Consider the following 23423-nt stretch of genomic DNA (forward strand, 5'->3'; position numbering starts at 1 on the left):
GATTTCATAATATAATAATATTGGCTAATGACAACAACACTTGATTTTTGGCTGCATTTCCACAAACACAGATTGACTGTGGTACAGATATATTTTGACTAAAAGGAGATAAACTACATTAAGGCTAAATGTAAATCGGATCTGTTTTTACTATTAAATGTGGATGTTGAATGGAATCTTTTTTTTTTTATGCAACCTTTTGATCAAACAGTCAGTGAGCTCCCCCTCTGACCTTAACCTGTGATAGGTTGGCTCTTACCCTGTATGTATGTCAGTGACCCCTCTGCCCAGCTGAGATCAGCTGAGATAGTATAAAGACACACAGAGGGGCTAAAGTCTCTCAGACAGTCTGACTAACAGCTGTTTGTCTTCATCATTATCATCCTCTGGATCACTGAACAGAATAATCTCCCTCCTTGGCAGTTTTACGGTGGACTTGTCGTTGGTGAAGGGCCAGCGCTACATCTTCAAAATGTATCGGTTTGGGTTGAGGGGAGTGTTGCTGCTCTGTTGTGCAGCAGTATGTGTGTCTGGGATGAGGAGAGAGTACTTCCTCAGGATAGAGGAGGTGTCTTGGAACTACGCTCCAACTGGGATGAACATCATTCAAAACCGCACACTGCAGGACGATGAGTAAGTACATGCACAGTACATTGTGTTCATCATGTTGGAGTCAGTCAGTCAGCCCGGACCCTCCTGGAGTTCGTCCTTAAAGGAACAGCAAAACTCCTCATTGGTACCAAGAAAAGAGAAAACATCTCCCCTGTATTGTACTCCCTTTAATTGTAAAATATTCTATGTTTTAAAATGTATTTTTATGGATTGACATCATATTATAATCTCCAATTTCCCAGTAATGTATGTAGCCACTCCAGCTCCACATCCAATGATCTCAATCAAAATCCATGGATATTTCAGCATTTTAAATTTTTGCACACAAACTGCTCAACAGTTTACCCCTCAATTTTAAGTCTTCCCTATCTATATACATTTTAAGTCACATTTCTTTAAAATAGTTTTTTTAGTCCACACTAATATTATAAAAATAATCATCGCTGTTGTGTGGAACCATCTCAAAAAGGTCAACTTTTAATTATATAATAGCATTATTTAATTTTGTTATTGATAATATAATTGGTTTTCAAATAAACCAAGTAGTAGCTTCAGAAATTTTCTCAACATATAAAGGAACACGTAATCCTTCAGTTTATCTAAGACAAAGTCATTACCACCAAATTTACAGATACATACAAAACAGCAGCATCTATACAGGCACATTCCTTCATTCTACATATATACAGCACACACATGCAGAATTCAACAGGTTCATGAAGGTCTCACAAAAACTGTTTAATTTAGTTTAAATTATTAATTACACACACACACACACACACACACACACACACACACACACACCACGCACACACACACACACACACACACACACACACACACACACACACACACACGCACACACGCACACACGCACACACACACACACACACACACACACAAATATGACATTTTTGACAAACACAAAATAATCATTACTCACAGTTATACATTGTGTAAAAAATTACTCCATACATCAGAATAATCTAGAAAGACCATTAGTTGTTGAAATACTGTCAAGTCAATTAATTAAGTCATCTCGGACAGTTTAATAGAACAGATTGTTAATGGTATTAGTAACAGCTGTGCTTTAACTAAAATTACAAATCAAAATGTCCGATGTAAAAAGGCCAAATCAGGAAGTAACTAGATATATTTTTTAGCATATACTTTACGATTACTATGTTTCTTCAGTAGCTTTGGCCAATTGGAGGTTTTAATAATCTTCATTCCCTCTCGCTGTAGAGAAGCCTCAGTCTTTTTAAAGCGAGGCCCCCAGCGTATCGGCTCCATCTACAAGAAGGCCGTGTATAAGCAGTACAGCGACGCCACCTACAGGACAGAGGTGATGAAGGCGGATTGGATGGGCTACCTTGGACCCCTGCTTATGTCCGAGGAGGGAGACACCTTGATTGTCCACCTGAAGAACACGGCAACCAGACCTTACAGTATCCACCCACATGGACTGAACTACAGCAAGGGCAATGAGGGTGAGGAATTAATACATTGATGGAAAGACGTATTAACAGACTGATAGATGTGTGACTTTGTCTGCTTGTATCTGTCTCTTCAGGAGCTCTATACCCAGACGGCACTGGTCCAGAGCTGAAGCGTGACGACTCAGTGGCTCCTGGTGTAACAGTGACATATGAGTGGACCCTCCCAGAGAGCCACAGCCCAACAGCAGACGACAGCAACTGCATGACCAGATTCTACCACTCCCACGTGAGCCCACCAAAAGACATCAACGCAGGACTGATAGGACCGCTCATCGTCTGTAAGAGAGGTACTGGAACCTTTATTTTCTTTACTTACTTTTATCTAGTGGCGGAGCTAAGTACTCAAGTGCTGTATTTAAGTACTATTTTGAGGTACTTGTACTTCAAATTGTATGCTCCTATGTTCTTCTACTCCACTACATTCCAGAGGGAATTATTGTTCTTTCGTATACTAACATATAGATAGATGCCATTCATACTAGTCTTTGGGCTCATAGACCACCGTTCTTTCTAAATATTTCATTATTTTTTAGGAAAAAACAGTAGTCCCATGTGCCCCAAGACTAAATATAGAATGATAATAAAATGGCTGAATATCAACTGAATATAAGATTATGTACACATATGCAGTGCAAAATATATATAACGTTTTTCCAAATAAAACAAACAAACCTGACCCTGAGTTTTGATGAACTTGTGATTTTTCATGTGATTTAAAAAGGTTGTAGCGTAAGATACTTTCCCAAAGCATAGTTGTATTAGTGGTTGACAGCCTGAATAATTATTTCATAGTGGTGGCCAGATAATCTGAAAAAAACCAAGTTCAGGAATTCTATAATAATAATAATAATAATAAGCTTATTTGTATAGCACCTTTTATACAAGAATTGCAGCCCAAAGTGCTTCACAGCAAAAACATAACAATTAGTACAAGATTAGACCGAGCATTTATAGTAGAATAATCACAGTGTTGATGTAAATGAGTCTGAAGTAGCATTAAAAATAGTATAAAAATAGCAGAATTAAAATAGTATAAAAAAACATTGGAATTCATTTCCCTATCTGTGCCGTACTTAACGACCGTCCTGCCAGGAAACCACATTCTTTACACCATTCTTGTAAATGTTCATCAGAGCCATATTTTGAAAGCATGAGCTCAACAATGGCCCCTGTGGCCCTTCAACTGGTTTACTCCCTTTGCTACCCATTCCTGGTAGTCTTCCTGTTTCATAAACAAAACCCCAGTTTGTTAAGTCTTATGAAATCTATCGGTTAAAGCCTCCAATAATATTCTTTAATCTTTCACTTTTCCACTAATTGTGTAAAGAACATGCAAACACATTTATCAGAGAAACTTCCTCTTTTTCCCGTGGTAAAACAGTTTATAAGAATAAAATGACCCATCGGATAAACTGAGTCTTTACTGTAGCATAAGGTAACGTGGCATTGCGTGCCGCAGCAAGCTGGAGAGCAAGCCTATATCGGCTAGTTGAATGTCAATATGAGAGTTAAGAAATCGCATACAAATATAGGCTACTATGGTTTCGTACTTTACAGATAATATTACTAACAGAGAAATCATGTTTGTAGGTTTGAGTAGGTTTCTCCTTCAGTACGTTAATGTACATTATCCTAAAAAGGTCTTGTCTGTAGGAACTCTGGACTTACATGGAGACAGGTCAGGAGACTATCTGTACGCTCTGCTTTTCATGGTGACGGATGAGAACTTCAGCTGGTACCTGGACGAAAACATCAGGACGTACATTACAAATCCTGCCAGAGATCTGAAGGAGGACGAAGATTTCATTGAGAGCAACAAAATGCACGGTGCGGCAGAGCATCCTCGTTCACAAACACATACTTATATACATACACATACAAATATCTTTAACTCTGAGTGTGGATTGCAGGTATAAACGGTTTACTGTACGGTAACCTTCTTGGGCTGAGCATGTGCCAAGGCAACAAGATCCACTGGCATATGTTTGGCTTAGGCAATGAGGTAAATATTGTATTATTATTATTATTGCTACTAAGCAGAAAATCTAATGTTACAGAGATTCTTCAAAATTGTTCTTGTAATGCTCAAGTTTTATGTCTCGTATTTTAGTTTTCCTAAAGTTTGCTCATTGAAATCACACTGCAACATGTTTTGAGTCTAAGTTAAGGAATATAAGCATTGTTGTCTGTTTTGTCTATTTAAGTACATTTAGAAGAGGCTAAGTGTATTTGGAAAGCTTTGTCAGCGTGATTAGACCGAGTTATTTACATTATGTCACACTAACTCATCACCGGTACACGTTTTAATTTTTTTTCACTTCAGTTGCAGGCCTGCTAACTGGACGTACATTAGTCCACATCATGTCATGGTGTTTAGCACCTGGACTAAACCCAATTTAAATGTAATTTACTTCCAACAGGTGGACATGCATTCAGTTCATTTCCATGGTCAGATCCTGACCGTTCAGAACCACCACACCGACACAGTCAGTCTTTTCCCCGCCTCCAGCACTACAGCTGAAATGGTAGCTGACAACCCCGGACACTGGCTGCTGACCTGCACTGTCAATGACCATTTGATGGGTAGACTCATTTCCTTCATTCCTAATTTGATTCAAGTGAGACTTTTGTCACCCAAACGGATAATTGTTTAGTTTTTGTCTCTAAATTTTTGTTTTGTGGTTTTGTCCAGCTGGAATGCAGGCTATATTTGAGATCAAGAAATGTTTCCCCAATGTCCATAAGCCCCGGCCACACGGTGAGCTCAGACCGTTCTTCATTGCTGCTGAAGAAGAAGTGTGGAACTACGCTCCTACGACACCTACTGATGGGTTGGTTACTGCACACACACACACACACACACACACACACACACACACACACACACACACACACACACACATACACACACACACACACTCTCTCTCTCTCTCACTCTCTCTCTCTCTCTCTCTCTCTCTCTCTCTCTCTCTCTCTCTCTCTCACACACACACACGCACACACACACGTACACACACACACACACACACACACACACACACATTTACACACTTACTTTCACAGAAATGTCCATGCTGGTGTTGATGTTTCTGTAAAACACATGTTAACAATTTGTACTGTGTGTGTGTGTGTGTGTGTGTGTGTGTGTGTGTGTGTGTGTGTGTGTGTGTGTGTGTGTGTATGTGTGTGCATGTGTGTGCAGTGAAGCAGATATGTTTGTAACCAGAAGTCAAAACCGTATTGGAAGCCGCTATAAGAAAGTTCGCTATGTGGAGTACACTGACATCACCTTCACAACAAAGATGTTGCGCAGCCCAGATGAGCAACACCTTGGAATTATGGGTAATCCAGTCTGGGTTGGGGTTTTTCTTAGGCAGAGATGCTCTGGAAGCAGAAATGAAGTCATGTTTTTAGAGCCAAACACTCCTGTTACTAAATGAAAAATGCTATTAATCTTTGATTCTTATGTAACTAATTAGCTAGTAGGTCAGATGGTCCAAGTGTATTTGAAAACAGAGAAACAGCTACTTGGGTTAGAACACTATCATTGTGGAAGGCATTAAAGATGATAGACTTTATTCACATTTTGTACAGACTTCCTTCTTTGCTTAAACTGTTTGACAGTTGGTTTAGGCTAATAATTCATTACATGACAGGTTCAACACACAACTTTGAAATATATCAGCAGGATCTTGTTACCATGATGGATATCTTCCAACAAAAGGAAATCTAATGGTTCTAACTTCCAACAACTTTATGTGTGTTTGTGTCCATCCATGTCTCCAGGTCCTGTGATGCGAGCTGAAGAGAAAGACACTATCAATGTGGTGTTTAGGAACAAAGCCAGCCGGCCTTACAGCATACAACCACATGGTGTTCAGTACAGTATAGAACAGGATGGGACGCTCTATTACAATGAACTAGAAGGTTAATACAAGCACATACACACACACTGTCACCGGTCTACAAGATTAAACATGAAACGCTTCCTCATCCCCTTTTTACATCTCAGTCTTTTCTCTTACATTTCTTCTCCTCAGAGTCCCATACAGCAAAGAAATTGCGGGAGCTGAAGAAGGAACCAAGTGAGTTGAAACCTGAATTATTACAGTACCAGCCTAAGTTAGCATGCAATAACGTTATCACCAATCATGGACTGTATGAAGTTGACTCAGTCACCGTGACGTCAGCCATTGGTTTGTGGACTATGGTTTAGAAGCATTGAGTTTGTTACTTTGACCGTCGCAATTTTGTTTTTTCCATCAATTGACACGAGAGGGTGGAGTTAACAACCGAATACTAACAAGACATTTTTAGGTGACTAAAATGTTACCATGAACTACACACTGTGAAAGGGTTAAAGTTCTAAGAAGAAAACATGGACAACACCTTAACTGGACAACACCCTGGTAGCGACCTGGTAATCACAAGGTAGCCACGCCCTAAATCACAGCTGTTGTATCTATTTTACTCTAAATGCGACCAAAATTTACAAACACTTGCTCTATTAAAGAAGAATTGACACTAACAATTGAGGCCATAAATTAATTGGGACAATGTTTACTGATGTAATGAATCAAGTTTTCTCATAGACTTCTATACAATCTGACTCCTTTTTGTAACCTGTGGAGTATCCCCCTGCTTTCCATTCAAAAGAATGCCAGCAGGGGGCGCTTCCACATTTGTTCCAATTTTCAGACCCAGAGGTTGCCCCTTGTTACCATTAAAACAATTCTCTTTCTTTGTATACATCTATGTAATCAGGAGTGGTGACTCCTCCCCCAGCTTCTCTGGTCAGACCTGGGACAGTGCACACCTATGAGTGGACGGTGCCGGTGGGTGCTGGTCCAGTACAAGGGGAGGCTGACTGTCTGACCTATCTGTACTACTCTGGAGTGGACCCCGTTAAAGACACTCACTCTGGAATGGTTGGTACCGCTCCTCATCTGTCGACCTGGATCCCTTAAGAAAGGAGTTCAGGTGAGGAGAGAGCGTCAGAAAATAAACTTAAACTTGTGTTTGATCAGGTCACATCCCACTGAATCTGGTATTTTCAGTTCTGATTTGTTGGATATTTTCCAGTATATGTGATCCTAAATCTGATACAGTATGGTTTGTGGCAAGAAAGATGGAGGACAGCTGCAATGGATGTCTGCTGTGAAGGGACACCAAAAGCATATACATATAGGAGATTTAAAATAGATATGACTGAAATGTTGTAATTGATGAAATCACAATTTGACACCTTTCCTCTTCCGTCCTTTTTCTCCTCATGTAGAAAAACTATAAAAAAGAGTTCCACCTCTTGGCCACAATATTTGATGAGAACCTGAGCTGGTATCTGGACGACAACATTAAGTCCCTCACTGCTCCCACCACTGTTAACAAGAATGATGTGGGCTTTATAGAAAGCAACAAGATGCACGGTGTGTAGGAGACACACATTCACACACTGGTCACTAGCAGCACACTCTGTAAACATGTGAAGTGTTCATGCTTAGCCATCATTTGGAGAATAGTTGTTTTACTTCTGTGTCGCTCTCTTTCAGCCATCAATGGCTTTGTGTATAGGAACCTCCCAGGCCTGACCATGTGTAAGGGCGATACAGTAACGTGGCACGTGTCAGGACTGGGTTCTGAGACGGACATCATTAGCCTTTACTTCCAGGGAAATCGCTTCATCTACCGCCAGAACAGACGAGACACCATCAGCGTCTTCCCTCACATCTCACGCACTGTCACCATGGAGCCAGACAGCATGGGTATGTATCTCTATCTCTATCTCACACACACACACACACACACACACACACACACACACACACACACACACACACACACACACACACACTGTACCCCTACAGTAGGCTATACTTGTGAGAACCTTACGTGACATACAACCTAGAAAAAGTTTGCTTTGATCACACAGTTCAAGCAGTCTGGTGTTAATATTAAGCTTGGCATGTGCATTGTATATTTCTCACATGTTTGATAATGTTTGTGTGTGTTTCAGGTCAGTTTGAAGTGGTGTCAGCCACAGTGAACCATTATCGTGGTGGGATGAGAGCCAACTACACAGTAGAGAAGTGTAGGTTTTTGCAGCGTCAGGGTGAGATTATGCTCCACTCAAAAACCTACTACATCGCTGCCATGGAAATGGAGTGGGACTACTCTCCAAACCGCACCTGGGAAGCTGAGATGTTCCGCGGCCAGAAAAGGTACAGAACCACCTGCAAAGTATCGGTACACAAAATTGGTGGCAAAATTTGCTTACAAAGATTGATGACAATGGAAACCATGCACTCCCTATATTTACATTCATGTACTTTATTTTATTTTATATTATATAAAATCTGAAGGATTAGTGGCTAAACCTTTTCTTATCGTGAACAAATCTCATGAAAAGCCCAAAACCACCAATGAATTGATCCCACTAACAAGTATTACCTTATAAGCTTGATATTCTGTATCTTAAACCTCCATTTTTACCCCCAAACTATTAAATGATTAAATGAGTATACAATGAGCCACACTGTTGCTCTGCATGACATGTTACTTTATTTTTTGTGTAGTTTGTTTTTTTACACACACACACACACACACACACACACACACACACACACACACACACACACACACACACACACGCACACGCTCGCACGCACACACGGTGCCTCACTTATTTCTCTGCAAAACAAGCCTGTCTCTCTCCTTCTGCAGCCCTGCTTCTGTCTATCTGGACCAGCAGGGCGGGTTTATAGGCTCCCGTTACAAGAAGGTGGTCTACCGCCAGTTCACCAATAACAAGTTCACCACGCAGGTGGAAAGACCAGATGATATGGAACACCTTGGCATTATGGGTAGGTTTTTAGGGCATCAGAAATGTATGGACTATAGTAAAATACTATAACATTATGGATTTATGTTCCAGCCTGATCGTTCTTATAATAAGAACATTTTCCTTTCTTTCAGGTCCACTGATTCATGCCGATGTGGGAGACAAGGTGACAGTTGTTTTTAAAAACATGGCATCCAGGCCTTATTCTATCCATGCCCATGGAGTCAAGACAGAAACCCCGAATGTTCATCACACCCAACCAGGTAGAGACAGGCAGAATATCAGCAATAAAAAAAACATTGGAAATAGAAAATCCCCAAATGCTTCTTTTTAATTAGAGATTTGTTTCATTGCTATTGTCCAATAAAATGGATGGCTTTACTTTTCTTAGAATATCAAAAAGACTCTTTAGTTGGCCTCAGTAATATCTGCCCCTGCCTCCACCCAGCTCTGTTTACCTTTGTAACTTCAGTTGGGACTCAATACCTTGAAAAAATGCCTTCCCAGGTGAGACTCACTCCTACTACTGGTACGTTACAAAGAATACAGGACCAACCGCAGAGCAGGAGCATTGCTCTGTGTCAGCATACTACTCCACTGCTGATGTTGGCAAGGTAAGTTAAAACACACACACACATACACACACACACACACACACACACACACACACACACACACACACACACACACATGCTTATGTTGTCTCCCTGCCTAACAGGACCTGTACAGCGGTCTGATTGGTCCGCTGGTGATCTGTCGGCGTAGCTGGAGCAGGTGATTGTCTCTGCATCTGTAAATGAATACAGAACTACACAAACTACATAATACTTACCTATATCACGCAGTGTATACAGTGTGCTTGTGGGATTTTGTGTGATGTATAGAAAGATATAGCTGCTAATGTGCAGTTTTAAACACGATGTTGCTTCCAGGAGTCTTGGTGTGACGAAGGAAGTAGAAGAGTTTGCGCTACTTTTCCTGGTTTTTGATGAAAATGAAAGCTGGTAAGTAGAGTCTAACCTTAAAACTAACCATCAACTTTTTAGATGTTTTGTAGTTAGCACATTTAAATAGAAACAGGATTTAGTCCCTATACTTCATTGTATCCAGCAATGCAAATGTTGCTTGGTTTGTGGTAGAAAATAAAACAGTATACATTTTGAAAGACTTGTAACTAGTCTTTCTAAAAACCATCTCACAGGTAATCAGGATGACCCACAGACTTTACTGTCAACATTTTCCATTTGGAGTATTTCATCAGTATTAATAGTTCAACAATAAAGTGAATAGCCAATTACACATTTTACAACCTCATGACTTAATTCCGTTTTGAGATTATGTCATCTTCCTAGCCCTCCTTTATCTTGGCTACATGAAACACAATACCGTACACATCACAGTCTCTGTGTCTCTGGTGCTTATCCTTCTGCAGCAATGCCAGAACAATAAACTGTGAGATATTTATTGTGCAATATTTGGCAAATTATTATTGTTTTGTTGTTATTCCAGGTATCTGGATGAAAATATCCGGAGATACATCGTCAACCCTCGCACAAACCTGAAGGATGAGGAAACTTTTATAGAGAGCAACAAGATGCACGGTGAGATAAAGATGAACACAAAATGAACTGCATCATTTTGACAGATGGGATGATATTTTTATTGCATCATCTAGTCGTCCAACCAAATGTGCAATGTCTTTTCAATAAATGTGTGTTTGTGTGCTTTCGGTTTATGCAGCCATTAACGGTTATATGTATGCAAATCTGAATGGTTTGAACATGGTGGTGGGTGATAAGGTGTACTGGTACCTGATGGGAATGGGCAATGAAGTGGATATACACAGCGCCCACTGGCATGGACACACTGTGGAATATAAGGTATACAAAACACACAAACATGCAATACAAGCCTACACAATCACACATTATACAAACTGGTACACACAAACACCAACTCTCTTCTCTCCACAGCTGGGCGGAGGCCCTCATCGTACTGATGTGTTTGAGCTGTTTCCAGCCACCTTCCAGGTAAACCCTCCAAACATCCTGACTTGGCTTCAGCTGATTTTATTTGTCTTTTGCAACATGCTGCATTTTGCATTTTAATGCCAAGACATTCTCACTTTAGTGTAAGTTCTAGGGATCAGTGTAACCACATAAAAAGTGATTCATCATCCTTTTTATTGTTAAACAACTAAGTCAATTCCTTAAAATATTTTTTCTTAAAACAGTTTAGAATAAATGCAAATGGTGAAAAAAGCAATAAACAATACACAATAAAAATAAAAAATATATATAAGAAATAAAATAGGATAATATAGATTAACTTGTGATTTATCTTTTATTTGCTTATTTATTTAGAGGAAAACTGGTGGCAACTGAGAAAAGTGTAATTTTAAATGTATGAGATGCTACACTTGTGACCTTTACATTATATCAAGCTTGAATATAAGTGAAGTGTTACTTTGCCCATCCTTTAGCAAATAAAAGAATAAAATATGAAAAAGTTAAATGTTTCAAACTAATAAAAATGAAACCTGTGAACAGTGAATCATGTTGCCGTTCCCTTCTTCTTCCTGTTCAGACAGTAAAGATGCGACCTCAGTATCCTGGTAACTGGCTGTTCCACTGTCACGTCACTGACCACATTATAGGTGGCATGGAGGCGATGTACACTGTTACTGAGAAAGGTGAGGAAACAAATTGGGCAGGGAGACAAATTTAGATTAAGAGATACAGTAATGCAGGATAATAAGGATGCTGCGCAGGGAATAACATGTTTGTTTGTCTTCAACAGCAAAGAAGAAGGGAATCTTTGGCTGATCAAGGATCCAGATAGAAGACAGCAAAGACAAGCAAACAATTAATTTACTCAATTCACTAAATGCTGTTTGTAAAATCTGCTTAATATGAACAGTTACTGAGATAATTATAGCTCAGAATAAAAATAATTTTATATTAAAATGTGCATTTTTTAAATTGTGTAACTGCTTTGAAATGTTCTAAATGAAACTGAAGACTAAGAATACAATATAAAAAATGTTTTTCTTATTTTCTTATTTTATGTGTGGCCTGTATCGACAGCAGTCAGGCAGCAGGGGGCACTATAGCCTGACTGTACACTTCCAGTGCATTGTGTGCGGCAAAGAAAATATTATTTGTCACACTCGTGAACATTGTTGTTTGCAACAGTTTGAACCGAACATGTCTAAAGGTGAAACCTGTATCTTGTGGATGTGCCTCTGACTGATCACAGAAAAAGAGAAAACTGAGGGATTAAACAAATATTTTGCTTATTAACATTACTCATGGTTGGGTTTCACAGCAATGTGTAAGTTAAAGTTTATGAAAGCCATCAGAAATCCTGCAATCAGGGCATTATTTACTCTTTCGCTTTGGCTCAAAGCATTTTGACCAGTACAGCTCACATGATGACAAAATAATTGTTAATTTAGGTGCAGTTGGACAATTTACTGACAGTAACTAGGTTTTGAAGTATGAATGAAATGTTTTGGGTTAGTAACTACCTTTTGCAGACATGCAATAGAGTTGTGATGTCCCATGAAACAGTTGGAACAAAGCACTTGCAAGACTGTTTGAAAAAATGAGACAAAGAGATTGAGGATATAAAACTGGTGGCAGTATCATCACTTTAATGGACTCAGGAATTTAGTAACGGTGGCGGTCTGTAACCTACAAGGCTCGATCAATACAGTCGTGTGAAGCAGATCAGATGCCGCTGACACGTGTCTGTCTGTAGCTGCTAGACTGCGTCTGCTTCATGCAGTGTGGTGGTCTGACTTTCTACAAACATGGTACACAAGAACAATTCAGTGTGCTGTATGGCTGCAGCAGTAACACGTGTTCTGCTTGTCTTGACTGACATGTTAAGATTAAATCCAAAGGAAGCAATTTAGAAAAGGAACTTGGTTAAATCTCACGCTGTAACACAATAAGAAAATTGAGGACTCTGCCACATGCTGTCACAGAGCTGTTATTTCCTTTTTTCATCCAGCTGATGTCACTGCCAACAAGGAAGTTTGGATCCACAAACACTTCCAAGGTGATGCAACTATGAGCCTTTGAGCCTGTCAATGTCTCACAGAGGGAATTTGGGGAGGGGGCAGGTGGGCAGTCAAGTACTGATGTGATATTAAACAACTTCAATCACTTATACCATTCTTCTGAAGGTTGCCACGTATCCTACAAGTCCTGTGAGCTGTGCCTGTGATTCTTAGAGTTTAGTGTCACGATGAAAGCTCAACACAGTTTAATATTCTGGAAATAATTCCATAAATAGAAGATGCAATGAGCCACTTCGGATTGCCCCAGACTCGGATAAAAGCCTCAAATACATTTCTTTAATAAATATGCAGTTTGACAGACGTTCAGATTCTTTACCTTTTTCAATGTTCTAAGGAATCTGAGATTGTGAGGATTAGCTATCATTACCAAGCACACACACACACACACACACACACACACACACACACACACACACACACACACTCACACACACACACACACACACACACACACACACACACACACACACAAACTACTTAAAAGTGCACACACTCACTGACTGAGTGCAGATCAGTGTTGTGTAAGCAGCTACCTGCAGTCCTCCATTAAATGGTAAGGAAATGGAATTTAAAAGATTCAGACCATGAAATGTGGTCAATAATGCCAGCTCTGATCTAAACCTGTACTGCATCTCAATGATGAGCTCTGTCATATTCAACTAATGAGACTTTATGGCTTTACCCGAGCCACAATATTGTGCTTCTGTTCCTAGTTGCTGTTGAAGCAACTGTGAGAGTATAAAGCTGAAGGTCAGATTTGTACACAACAATATAAAAAGTATGAAAGCCATGTTATCAACATCTGAGGCTGTGACCTTCACACACGCCAGAAACCAAAACAGCTCCAAGTGGACAGCTTTGTTATCAAGTTTGGCTTGAAGGCATCACCAGAGGGAAGATGTTGATATCCAAATAAAAAGGGTTTATCATCTGTACGCTGACCATGTTTGGACATCTCAGACGCTTGTTAGACACATTTGTAGACTTCCAATCTCAACTTTGTAAGCCTCCGTGCTTGGTATGTATAGAAAAACGTGAGGTAACAGTTTCGGGAAGCTTATGGCACCATAAATAAGGAAAAAAAAGCCCCAAAACTTATTTTGCAGTTTGACTATATTCCCAGCAAAACTCCCTAATTTCTTGGCCAGAACATACAGAATGTATTGTATACATGTACAATATTAATTTAACTTTTCATTCAAGAACACCATACATAAATAAAATACAAAACACAAAGAAAGAAGAACCCAAGGCTTCCTGCTTGCCTCTAATCCCACTTGCTCCAGTCCAGATTGCTAACACCTGGTAGAGCATGGTTCATGAAAGGAAGAGAACCTTGAAAATAAAACATTTAGAAAGCAAAGCAAACAAGATATCTCAGAGACACACAATCACCCCAAATGTATTAGTCCACTTTAGGATCCAAAATGGTGTTTTCATATTACATTGCCTAAAGAAAGATATGAAATTATTACCCCTCATTTGTTTATATCACATCTCCTCAGTCCCTACCACCCTTCGCCCAACCGGAAATTTGTTCACAGCTTGATAGAGAAGCGATAATGAAACAGAACAAACAAATAAGAGAATGAGAGAAGAGAAGAAGAATGACGAACAAAAAAGAAGTTGTTATAAAGGGTTGCCATTTGCCACATAATTTTTCTCAGAGTTACCTTTCAGTTCATACCTTATCTGAAGCCATTGAGAGATGGATGGGGCTCGCTTAGATTCCCAGACGGCATCGTGTTAATAGAGATGTGAAGTCTAATTGGTTAGAGGTGAATGGACTACAGGAGAAACTAGTTGTACCTCTATTGTGGATTTCAAGGTATGTAATCAGCTCCCATGAGGACTCATTGTGTTCATGTTATGGTACATCTGCACAAGTGAATGTCAAATATGCATATATTTTGGAGTGTGTAATTGCATTTCATGGAGGTGAATTTTATAGTGAGATGCTTTCTGATGCAGACTGCCCAGTATCAGGCTCTGAAAAAGCCCAGTTAGTGTGCTGCTGAAACAAATGCTTGTTCTTGCTATGCCTGGACAGAGGGCCTATTAGGACTGATCGCCTGCGACATCAGAATGTTGGAAGCAGATGGCTTGTGGTGCCTGCAGTCGTATCTCTCTCCCACACCAGGCACATTTGCCATACGCTTAATTAATGATGTGATAGCTGCAGAGGTGTTAAAAGGAGTATTGAGACAGGCGTGAATTCCAAGAGCTAAACTGGCTGGTAATATGATGTGAAGGGATTTCTTACCACATGCTTTCACACATGCTCTGCCTTTGTCTCCCTGCCTCTCACACTTACTCAGATCGGCCCAGTGTGAGCTCTACAGCATGCTGCGTATGAGAAATAAGTTGCAGCTCTAAGAACTTAAAAAAGCAGGTGTTTTCTGAAGGCTGTGCTCCCTGTGAGCTTTCACACTACAGGGAGCAGCCGGTGTTTCTGAAATCTATAAATGTAGCCCCCCATGTGTAAGATATGCAAGTCAATTTGGATGAATAAAGCGTGGCTGATCTATCTCAGTAATTAGGAGGTCTTGTATTTGTGTTTTTCTCCTTGTTTTTCTTACTGGTTGGATGTGTGCGGGGCTCAGTGGGAAAAAAGGCCGATTTCAGGTACATGCACCAATCAGAGTTTGATAACATTTAAATCAAAATGTGAAGAGAGTTGTTTACTTATACTGGCAGCACTATCAATCAAACCACACCCGCACAGTCTTGATTCAGCAGAGTTTTTAAGTGTTAAAATTTGAATAATTTAACTTAATTTTAACTTCCATTTTCAATGTAAAATTGCAAACCTGTATGCTGTAGATGCAGTACTTCAATCAAACTACAAACATCCCTAACGTTTGTGGTTTCAGGGTCAGAAACCAAGTGAGACAACAATAATGATGATGATGATTTTAAACAGACTTTCTGCTGCAAAAAACCTTTTTACTTTTTTGCACCGCAGAAGAAGAACAGGTCCTGCTACCCTGAACAGGCGGCAAGAAAACATACTTATGCACTCGTTTCTATGGAAACAGAGCAGGTCCGGTGTCAAGGGACAGCATGTGTAATCTCTGTGGCTCTCCCGTTGAATATATAAACCCATTGAAACACACCACATTAATTCCTTGCTCTCTCATGAGGAGAGAAACACCAAACAGCCACCTGCCAACAAAATAAAATATCCCCTTAGGCCAGGTATGAGTGTAAAACCACATGCCATTGGACCAGCAGATTAATGTCAATGGTTTTGGAGTGAAGTGTTCATCAAATACCAAGTGGACATACTGTAAAATGTTTTACTGGCTGCAATCTAATTCTTGTTATCCAGAGTTTTAGTTACACTGAACAAAAACAAAAAGACAAAGTGACAGTCTGGGGAATCCGCTGTCCAGCTGGAATTTCAAAGCTTGTTTTTTCTTTCTTTTTAGTGCCAGTTGGTCATTTTGTTGAAAATAATACAGTTCGAGTGGATGTTAGCCAAGGACATCTATGTCTCTGATATTTCTATTCTCTGTAGTCGACCTGGTGACAAAAAACCTGAAAAAAACACAGATTGTGTGTTGTTATTGAGTGACCTTGAGTTTGTTTGTTGCTGTCAAACTCTGAAACAATGTGCTGGTGAATCTGGGGACTTTGATTCTTAAGAGTCAAGTGTTTCAGAAACCTTCAACAACAGCCGATCAAGCCTCCCCGGTGGACTTAACATCCACTGCTGTCAGATGTCCTGCTTGTCTTGTTTTGTCTTTCCTCTAAAAGGCACCACATGCTGTTTATTGTCCAGCCAATTTTAAACATACATTAGCCATTAAACACACTTACATAAACCTTAATTATCGGCTATCAATTTTCACTAACTACATGTTTAATAGGCCGCTATTATTGCAGGCTCTGCTTGGCACAAGCACCACCTTATCCACACAACTCCCCATCAGCTTCAGCCAGTTTCTTCAGAAATGGTCGCTCTGTTTCGGGTCACTGACAACCTTTCAGCCTAATGACTAAAAGCACAATGAGTAGGATTTGTCGGTCGCAGTTTGTAAACACAACATTCAAAGTTGGCCTCTCCTCCCCAGCTCAACGAGGTCAGGGTGCTCGCCAACCCTAGATTCACTCTCGTTTTGGAACAAGCATTGTTCGCTTGGCTTTTCACCTCACTTTATTTTTTCCGGAGTTGTGTCCGCCATTTTCGTAGCTTCCTCTTAGATGCATGCTTACAATCTGGCAACTGGTCGCTACGTTTATTTTGTAGAGGTCGATGCCAAGAAACATCACAAACAAAGCAAAATAAAAATAGAATAGAAAATACAGGCAGAGGGCAGGATCTCTGAAGATACAGACATCGCCACACACTTCTAATGGGTCATAAGTGATGATTGAGAAAGATGACTTTGTATCTTTACATAGTTTTTAGGGAAATTCTACTTATTGTGCCTTTAAAAGTAATTATGAATGTATTGTTGTGAGCAGCTTAAAGTCACAAAGTCAAACTATTTCTGTTCTGTGCACTAAGCCTAATCAAACTGAAAGGAAACTATTTAGTGCGGTGGATTTCCCTCTTTAAATCCTGTGATTAAAAAGGATTGAATGAACAATGAGCTGAGGAAATGACTATGCAGCTGATTTAGTCAGACTGGAGGTGCAGACTGCGTGTGTGCCAGAGCGGCCTGTCGGACAGAGACACAGTCTCATAACTGATTTCACCCATAGATTGCTTGTCCATCAAGACGTGTGTCTCAGACTAATACACTGACCCTCCACCACCTCATTTTAAGTAGCTGTAGACATTATATGAGCCTCCACTAGATAGAAAGTCCCTGCAGCATTAGGTCTCAAGCTAAAACATACTTTTACCAAACCATACACTCTGCATCCAATCTGCTCGCTATTCCCTCACTGTGAGTGGGACCCAGATACATTTTAAAGAAAACCCGCCTGTTTGCTATCCTGGCTCCAAAACGGTGGAACGAGCTCCCCATTAATGTCAGGTCAGCAGAAAGTCTTCACATCTTTCATCGCTGTCTAAAAAGACCCAAATGTTTTAACAGCACCTTGGCCAATAATACAAAACTTTAAATGATTTTACCTATTCGAAGCTAATGTATTTGCAAGTTTCTTGCATTTCGGACTTGTATCCTCATAATTGTTTGCACTTGTAAGTGCTTTTGTCCAAAGAGCTTTGGACAAAAGCGTCAGCTAAATGAATTGTAATTTATGATACACAAACACTCTGAAGTTGTGGCTCGTTTTGGAGGTTATGTAGCCACTGTTCCTATGGTAGATTATACATTTAAGCAACTATAACTAACTACATGATAAAACAACAGACTTTAGGATGTTTTGCTTCCTTTTTTATCTTTACCAGTTAACAGTTAGCTGGCTATGGAGCAAATCATTTAACTCACTGCGCCTCTCAAACATCTTTTAAGGTGTAACGTTTTCTTGCATGTTACTCAGTGCACATTGTGAATCAATCGACATACCTTAAAAGTCAATATGCAAACTTTGACTATTACATTTGGTTTTATTGGCATGACCAACACTTTAGTGATGATTGGATCTTCAAGCTCTTAAAATAATGAATATGGATTTAGTAATAGTAATTTGATTGTGTTGAGTTGATGACATTCTAACATTTTTCAGGACTTTTTGTCAAAGTCAATCCTAGATCAACAACTTGATCAGAAACCTTTTTGTATTTTCCTGTCACAGCTCATTTCTGCCCGCTGTAGTCTGTTTCAATTTTTTCGTCGCTCAGCATTACGTCCCGACCCTGGATAAGTGGTAGATGATGGATGGATGGCTCAGCACTACGTCACATTTTGCTGCTCTAATTGGTTGTAGGTCTATCTTGTTGCGTCCACAGGCATTCCGGTGTAGGCCCGTTGATATTGCCCTTTAGAAATCGATAATTAACTGAAAGGTTCCAGACTAATTTGCATTTGGTCAGGCTAGCTAATAGAGGTGTCAGATCGGAAAATGCTTATATGTTCATTATGTGTAAATGTTGTTATTTAATATAGAGGACTGACAGGAGAATGAAGCATCCATATTGTATGTTCAGGCAACATCAGTTCCACATGCTTCAACAGCTCCACCATTAGAGCTACATACAGCTACATACAGTACCAGTTGTTTAGCATTTTTCAGTCCATTTACTTCAAAGCACATTATGCTTATGTGAGTGTGAGTGTGCATTCATTTTGTAAATGTATTTCCTTTTTTCCAGGCAGATTGGTATGGATATCAACTGACATGGATGCTAAAAAGAAGATGTCTTGTGTTTTATTTCCTCATTCATGTGAATTTGCCCAGTCGGGAACTAATTTTTCCAATTATTCCAACACCACGCAAGTCTCACAATGTTAACAAAAGTGAAACATAATGTGTTTATCCACCCCAGAATTGGATCTGCTCCAAAATTGAATGTTTCTTCATTGGCAATTTCACCAAGTTTTATGAAAATCGAGCCAGTAGATTTTCTGTAATCCTCTTGACATACAGACAAACAAACGAAACCGAAAACATAACCTCATTGGTGGAGGTGATAAAGCACCCTTTGGAAATGTTCGGAAGTAATGTTGCAAGATTTGTGGTTAAGAAGCCATTCTGTGAGAAAACGTTCCACTATGGAAATCACAGCTTTCTCCTGTTGTCCTTGGTTCATCCCTCAAGGCTCTTCTTTCATTAAAAAGCTATCATCCTTTTTACCAAAGTTGTCCTTGACTCAAGAAAATCTATACTTGAGGATTGTAGGGAATAATAGAGAAGTTAATTTGATCTACAAATCTCTGTATCTGCTCATCCTCATTTTTTGTCTTGTGTGACAAAATTACTTTTTATTTGGTTTTAATCTATAGCATGATACCAAAGTCAACACAATGTACACATTGTTCAAGCTTGGTTTCAAGCTTGATTTCCTTGATAGCTAACATACGTAGAATTGCAAGCATCATTTATCATTTATAAAGGCTAGCCAACATTCAATTTGTGTTTTGATGTTTTAATAAATAACCTATTAAATATCCATATTGCCCTAAATAGTTTCAGGCTAACCATTTCTTTCTAGCAACGTTAAATTGTATTTTTGTACTACACATCTGGACATATTTGGATAATTGGATTACTTACTTGTTGTGTGGTTAATAGATGTGTCTGAAAGATACATTTAACATATATGTAATCTCCTACAGTTTATACAATATATGCAATGTCTTCCATCTTATATAAAAAAAGAAAGAATATTAATCTAATGTATAATATTGTTTTTTATATTTTGGAGCACCAGGACCAACGTACAACGTCAGCTGGCATGACTGCTGCTGAGGAAACATCAGAGACTCAAGGAGAGTCTTTTATTAGGCTATTTATTGTTTTGAATACTTTGCAAATAAATTGTTTTAAAACTTACCAAATTGTAATATATATTTTAATATATGTTTTTTATTCTGTGGTAGTGTTTTGGTGCCACAAACTAAATCTTGTTTACGCCCACCAATATTTTATGGCCGGCCCTGGTCAGGGGTAGAAATTATATTTCTTTGTATGCCAGTGTAGTTCTTCTTACAAAATGGTTCCCTATAAAATCAGTTTCACTTAAAATCTGAGGTATGTTCAAAAATCTGACAGCGTTAACACAAAAATTGTTATTAAGTACCATAAAACCATAAAACCATAGCTCATGTGCAGAAATTGTAGTTAGATGTTTATCTTGTATAGTTCTAAAGTTTAGCCAGAGTCTCACTGATCAATCCTGTATCGATTAAGATACATTTGGAAAAATGCCAGTGGTTTTATTTTCGATCAGCAGAATGGCTCTTCTGGATCGCTCTCATTAACTCAGTGAGAAACTCATCCGTCACTCAGCACGGCAGAATATCAGAGAAGATTGGCACCTTTGCCCCCGATGCAGAGAGAATTAAAATGAGGCGATCAAACATTTAGAGACCAGACTCTTTTTTTTCCATTGATTGTAAGATGGAGCTCCTTGTTTGCCTCCACCATGGCTCAATCCCTAAGGCTGTGAAACACTTTCTCAGTTTGAAAAACACAGGAGAGGTGGTGATTGTTTTTCTAAACAGATCATGTTCATCAATTATCAGCCTCAAGAGATCCCTGTCAAATTAATAGTAAATCTAGGCACAATTACCATATACAAATCAAGCCATTGTCAAGATAGTAGTCTCTGTCTCACCAGTAGTAATAGCTGGTGCTGAAAAATGCACACTTTTTGACATAAATATGAACTATGAATTATATTTATTAATATTGCAAGATTCGTCATGATATTAACTAATATAGTATTACAACACCTACACAAAGGTGTTTTCCTTTATGTTGCCTGATTAGAAATCCTCTCAGGAACGGGATATGTACAAAGTAAAAAAATAGCACATTATTCACACTTCTTACATTAATTAATTGTGAAAATTGAAAAAGTGAAAATTAAAAACAAATGTTAAAAGATTAGATCAAAAGAAATGTGAACTAGGCTTGATCAACATTTACCTCACACTCCTAGAGCAGAGTAATTGAAAGCAACTGGTGTGACGGGCTTCAAAAAGGGTTTTCTCTAAAGGTATTTTTGTTCTTGCGTTAATCGTTTCCTATTTAGTTTTCCTGAACGCAACACATTTTCAAACCCAAACTACCATGATGTGTTTTAGCTACTTTAACACAGTCTTTGCATCAAAGCTAGACTCAAAGAATAAAAAGAAAGCAGATTGTTTGTTCTGTTTTGGAGAAAAGTTAGAAAGTTAAGAGTTTCTTCTCTTGATCCATCTTGATAATATTCAGCGGTTTGCACATGTAGTGGTTACATGCAGGCACTGTTTTTTACACACAGCAGTCCAGCAAGTTGAAAACATATATGATTATATTTTGTAACCACTTGGCAGTGACAATTTCATAGATCTTGCTCCATTTGGTTATAAGAATGCAGAGATTATGTTTTAAAAACCCAGACAACCTTCGAGTCTGTTCCTTTTTCAGGTTTTTTCATTGACATCTACAAAGAGACGTCATTATCTGTATCTGTATTTGGACAGAAGACCAGAAGTGGGTGCGGTTTGTACCAGAAGTTACGTTAAATCAGGCAAATGTTGTATTTGTTTTACCTTGTATTCATTAGCAATGCGATGTTTGTGCCTTCAAAGCATGAATTGATTTAATATGACCATTTATTTAATTATAAAATATATTTCCACACAGAAAATGTACATGTACAGCTAAAAACTACAGGTTTGTAAGCTCCATTTTGATGTATAGGCCGCAGGGTTTTTTAAACAAATCATGTTGCCACACCAGGCTCCAAACAGCTGATTTTAGAGCTTTTTCCAACATTCATGTTTGGATTTAGAGTACAATGTCCTGTGCAGTAAGATATACATCTACAGTAAGATGCAGCACAGAAATAAGAGCTGTTTTTGGGGTAATACAGATCGCAGCTGGAAGCAGAGTATGAACAAGTCAGACTCAAGTTTCGTCCTTCTGTATTTGCCTGATTCTTTCAGACAATATACAAAAGTTCCTTGAATAATAAACCAGCCTTCGGAAAAAACATTTCACCTCTTTGGAAGTTTATTCATATGTTGTCCTTATATTGTTTTAGGCTGTTTTAAATGGCTCCCATTAGAGAGAGGGGTATATCAGCAGCACTTGGGGCTGCAAGCACTCCAAACAACAGTATCTTAATAGAGATCTCCATTAGTGGTTGAATACTGTTGATCACGCCTCCTGTCATTAGACTTAATGCAAAGTAAATATCAACATTCTAAATTCCAACTTCATTTATAAAAGACACACTAAAAAAATACAGGTCTTTAATATTCAAAGTAATCTGTACTTTAGACAGAAAAAGTGTGGCAAGATGAAAGAAACATTTTAATCTAGTGATCCATTTATTCCTTGTATTTAGATTAAAACTGAAACTGAAAAACCTTTAAATTTTGTGGCAGTACTGATTCTACAGATTTAAGCTGAGAACCAGTTAAAATATATATATATTTACTAGGAGAAACACATTTTAAAAGTGCCTTCACAATGACAAATGCCTTCTTATTTATAAATAAAAAAATCTTCTTCAATTATAATTAAATGGCTCTTTAATTATAAACAAATGCCTATTCAAATATAAGAAAATGTGTATGAACTGATAAACGAAATACCAAAATAAGGCCTGAAGACATTAGGTTATCGTTGGGCAACCATAGTAGGCCTACTAAAATCTGCCCTGATGCAGGTAACCTGGTGTTCTTTAATATTCACTCCAGGTAGTTTCAGAATGCTCAAAATCAAACTCAATCAGAAAAGTTAAGACATCAAAGAAGTCTCAAAAGGGCCTCAAGACCAGAGTTGTCACGCCCTGATTGGCCAAGAGGGGAGAATT

At 38.8% G+C, this 23423-nt stretch overlaps 1 protein-coding gene across 1 annotated transcript; it reads left to right on the forward strand.

The window, feature by feature from the left end:
* The first annotated feature begins 472 nt into the window (after window positions 1–472).
* On the forward strand, window positions 473–11774 carry cp (ceruloplasmin). The gene is given in 25 exon segments (XM_029429845.1): window positions 473–633; window positions 1858–2102; window positions 2186–2398; window positions 3765–3938; window positions 4022–4113; window positions 4532–4694; window positions 4804–4942; window positions 5314–5453; window positions 5898–6038; window positions 6152–6196; window positions 6876–7045; window positions 7047–7091; window positions 7390–7537; window positions 7661–7873; window positions 8125–8329; window positions 8832–8971; window positions 9084–9212; window positions 9457–9563; window positions 9668–9723; window positions 9882–9953; window positions 10459–10550; window positions 10690–10829; window positions 10923–10979; window positions 11536–11641; window positions 11749–11774. Coding segments are annotated over 25 exon segments (3219 nt in total).
* Window positions 11775–23423: the final 11649 nt, after the last annotated feature.

This window comes from Cottoperca gobio, chromosome 4 (genome assembly GCF_900634415.1).
Source record: "Cottoperca gobio chromosome 4, fCotGob3.1, whole genome shotgun sequence".
Lineage (NCBI taxonomy): Eukaryota > Metazoa > Chordata > Actinopteri > Perciformes > Bovichtidae > Cottoperca > Cottoperca gobio.